General features: G+C 33.5%; 1 protein-coding gene across 1 annotated transcript; it reads right to left on the bottom strand.

The window, feature by feature from the left end:
* Positions 1-760: 760 nt before the first annotated feature.
* LOC114183200 (UDP-glycosyltransferase 83A1-like) lies at positions 761-2,347 on the bottom strand. Its single transcript, XM_028070129.1, has 2 exons — positions 1,867-2,347; positions 761-1,766 (listed from the first exon to the last, which is right to left on the bottom strand). The coding sequence occupies exons 1-2, from the start codon at positions 2,345-2,347 to the stop codon at positions 922-924; spliced, it is 1,326 nt and encodes a 441-aa protein (XP_027925930.1). The 3' UTR covers positions 761-921.
* Positions 2,348-3,106: the final 759 nt, after the last annotated feature.

The following is a 3,106-nucleotide window of genomic DNA, read 5'->3' as shown; positions in this document are numbered from 1 at the left end:
AGTATTTTAAACTTTTTATGTTGATTGAACTAACTTCTAATCTAGTCAAATAACTAGAAATTTTGCTATTAAACTTATCAAATTCTTTTGAAATAAATTTTGCTTTGATGATATGCTTTAAAACAATTATGAATATGTTTTTGTTTTTATGTGTGAATGTATTTGAATCATTCATTAATATATGTTTTGTAAAGTTTATAATGATATATCCATTTCATTACTAAACCATCCCCTTTCTTATTAATACTCAGTTAAAATATTTTATAGATTATTACAATGATTGTTAAAATATAACTTTTGTGTTTGCTCATGAATTATTTACATATAACACTAAGAAAATATATAATTTTAGTTAGGTTTATTAGTTGATGTTATAATAATCTCTAGAAAGAAATAGAACAGTGAAGGTTTTGGAAATCTCCTTTTAAGTGTCAGCAGTTTTTATGAAAACCTAACAAAAAATTGGGTTTCACCTTAATTTTTTATTTTCCTATTTTTTTTTTTGTAATTTTTAAATTTTTTAGTTTGGTTATTTGATAAAGCTTTTTGTCGTGTAAAGATCTTAGTCAAAATCAATTTTTCTTAAGAATGAAATATAGGGCAACCTTAATATCATTATGTGGAAATGACAATATATAGATGCAAATGTTTGTAAACAAGTTGTGCTGGGAAAATTTGACTAACAAGAACACTAAAATCCTAAAACTACTATGCAATGCATGTTTTAAAGCTAGAAACTACAAAATCTAACTCAAAGTACTTATTCAATAAATGGAATGTGTTTGATAAAAATATTAATCTTTTAGAGAAATGAAAAATTTATTCTGCTATATCAACTACAATAACGATAACAAAAGAAAAATACATGTTCTTTTTTCAGTCCGGAGAAAAAGACATTGTTGTTATCCAAAGGAAGCATCACTACTTGGCCCAATCAATAAAGAAGCTTAGATTCTTTGATGACTGTCCACCTTCTTGTGTGTTGTTTATGGTCATCTCCTTCAATTTCAAAGACCTTGCTTTAATGTCTTCGTCAACAACCACTTCATCCACCTTCTTCTTTATCTCTTCCCTTGAAATTATTCCACTTTCATCTTTTTCTAATCCAACTCCAATCTTCCACACATCACAAATATAAGACTTGTCCAGAAATTGATCAGTTGTAAATGGCCAACACAAGAAAGGTACACCAGCACATATACCTTCGAGGGTAGAATTCCAACCACAGTGACTAATGAAGCAAGCAATTGAAGGGTGGTTCAGTATCTTCTTCTGAGGGGCCCAACCAACTATTTTACCTTTACTTCCATGAAAATCATTAGGGTATGCATTCACGTTTTCCTTCTCATTACTCGGACGCACAACCCAGATAAAAGGCCTGTCAAGGAGATCGAGTGCCAGAGCTAATTCTTTAAACTGCTTTGGATCCATTACTGCTAAACTCCCAAAGGAAACATACACAACAGATTGAGGTGCTTGTTCATCTAACCACTCCAAACAAGCTCTGTCTTCTTCCCAGAATGAACTTCTGTTGCTGTTTTCCATCAATGGCCCAATGGGTAGGAACTTTGGTGACATGGAAAATGCTCCTGGCTCAAGATCATAAGTAGTGTTACAAAGCCACCACTCTCCTAACTTCAGAGTTTGCATCTCTTGCACAAGATGATCAAAGAACATCTTCTTAAAGCCATGCCATGGAAGGTGATCTGTGTCCATCATGGGAATTTCCGGAGAGAGTTGAATTTGTTGGTTTTTGGTGGGAAGTCCTGTAATGCCAAAACCAAATCATATAAACTACTAGGAGACACAATTACAACAAACAGCTAAAAATGAAAATTTTTCCAAAAGAAAGGGATATTTATTTACCTTCAGAATCAATGATGCCATCTTCAATAAGGTTTGGGATGGAGGCAGCAGAAGCCAAGGAAGTTGCAGATGCTGGACAGAGAAGAGCCCCTTTGATTCCCAATTTGTGGCCGATTTCCAAAGCCCAACCCATGTTTATGGTAACAATTATACATGTTATCTTGTTCTCAACATCGGAGGCATCGATGTCTTGTATGAGCTTTGGAAGCAAAGCAGGCATGGTGTTTTTCATTGAAAAAAGAAATTTGGCCACATCGGTTCTGTCATCTTCAGGCTCCAAACCATCAGGGAGAGTCACCAACTTTACCAGTGCCTCCTCCTTGTTGTCTCCACCTGCAGTATTGGCTCTTTTGTAGCTGAACTCTGTGTGCACAAAAGTGACCTTGCAACCATGTTTGGCCAAAAGAAGAGAAAACTGCATGAGGGGGTTCACGTGTCCTTGAATAGGTAATGGTAAACAAAGAAAGTGAGGGATGCCCATTTTGGTGAACTCGTCGTTGAAGGGAAACAATAGAACAGTGTGGGAATGAAATGTTTGATGTTGTTGTTTGTATGTACGATGCTGTTTGTCTTATATAGTTATTGAAATGCATGCAAGCAACTGATGTACTTTGTACAAGTCAAAGTTGGTGGGTTTGAAGAGACATGGTCAACTTCTTTTCCAGGCAGACTAATCTTCGACAAAAGAAGAGAGAGAAAGAGAATAGAGAGTAAAATGCCTAATACAATTCAGGAAAATTGATTTAACATTTTCTTAATTTATAAGAAAAGGAACGTTAAAAAAATAAGAAGAAAGAATAACGAGGTTCAAATATAAATTATTTAAAATTTTCAATTGTTTTTCAAAATATTTTTAAATTAATAATTTTCATAACCTTGTTATTTTCAGATACACTGTAAGTTTTAAAATGAATTCATTGTGTATACTTTCTATGTATGTGCAGAAGAATACTAGTCTTGGACTCTCGTAATGCGTCACTTATGACGTTTGTCCATATAATTATTTTTTTTTTTTTAATTTTACCTGGTGTTATTTTTGATCGGTCAGTATCCACATAACATAATTTAGTAATTAATAAGGGACCCGACACTCCTCACATTCATCATGGCATAGGTAATAGATACGTGTTAAAACACAAAACTGGGTTGGGAGAAATTTCATGTAGCTGTAATATGTCATATTCAATCAACACTACAACAAAATGTCCACATCCAAAACTTAATCACCAAAGTAAATTAT

Source organism: Vigna unguiculata, chromosome 5 (genome assembly GCF_004118075.2).
Source record: "Vigna unguiculata cultivar IT97K-499-35 chromosome 5, ASM411807v1, whole genome shotgun sequence".
Classification (NCBI taxonomy): domain Eukaryota; kingdom Viridiplantae; phylum Streptophyta; class Magnoliopsida; order Fabales; family Fabaceae; genus Vigna; species Vigna unguiculata.
This window is presented reverse-complemented; position numbering and strand designations above follow the sequence as displayed.

Excerpts from the sequence above, each read along its gene's own strand:
- LOC114183200 (XM_028070129.1), bottom strand. The coding sequence starts at position 2,347 with ATGGGCATCCCTCACTTTCTTTGTTTACCATTACCTATTCAAGGACAC. Across the intron at positions 1,767-1,866 it reads TGGCATCATTGATTCTGAAG|GACTTCCCACCAAAAACCAA; the intron begins GTAAATAAATAT and ends TTGGCATTACAG.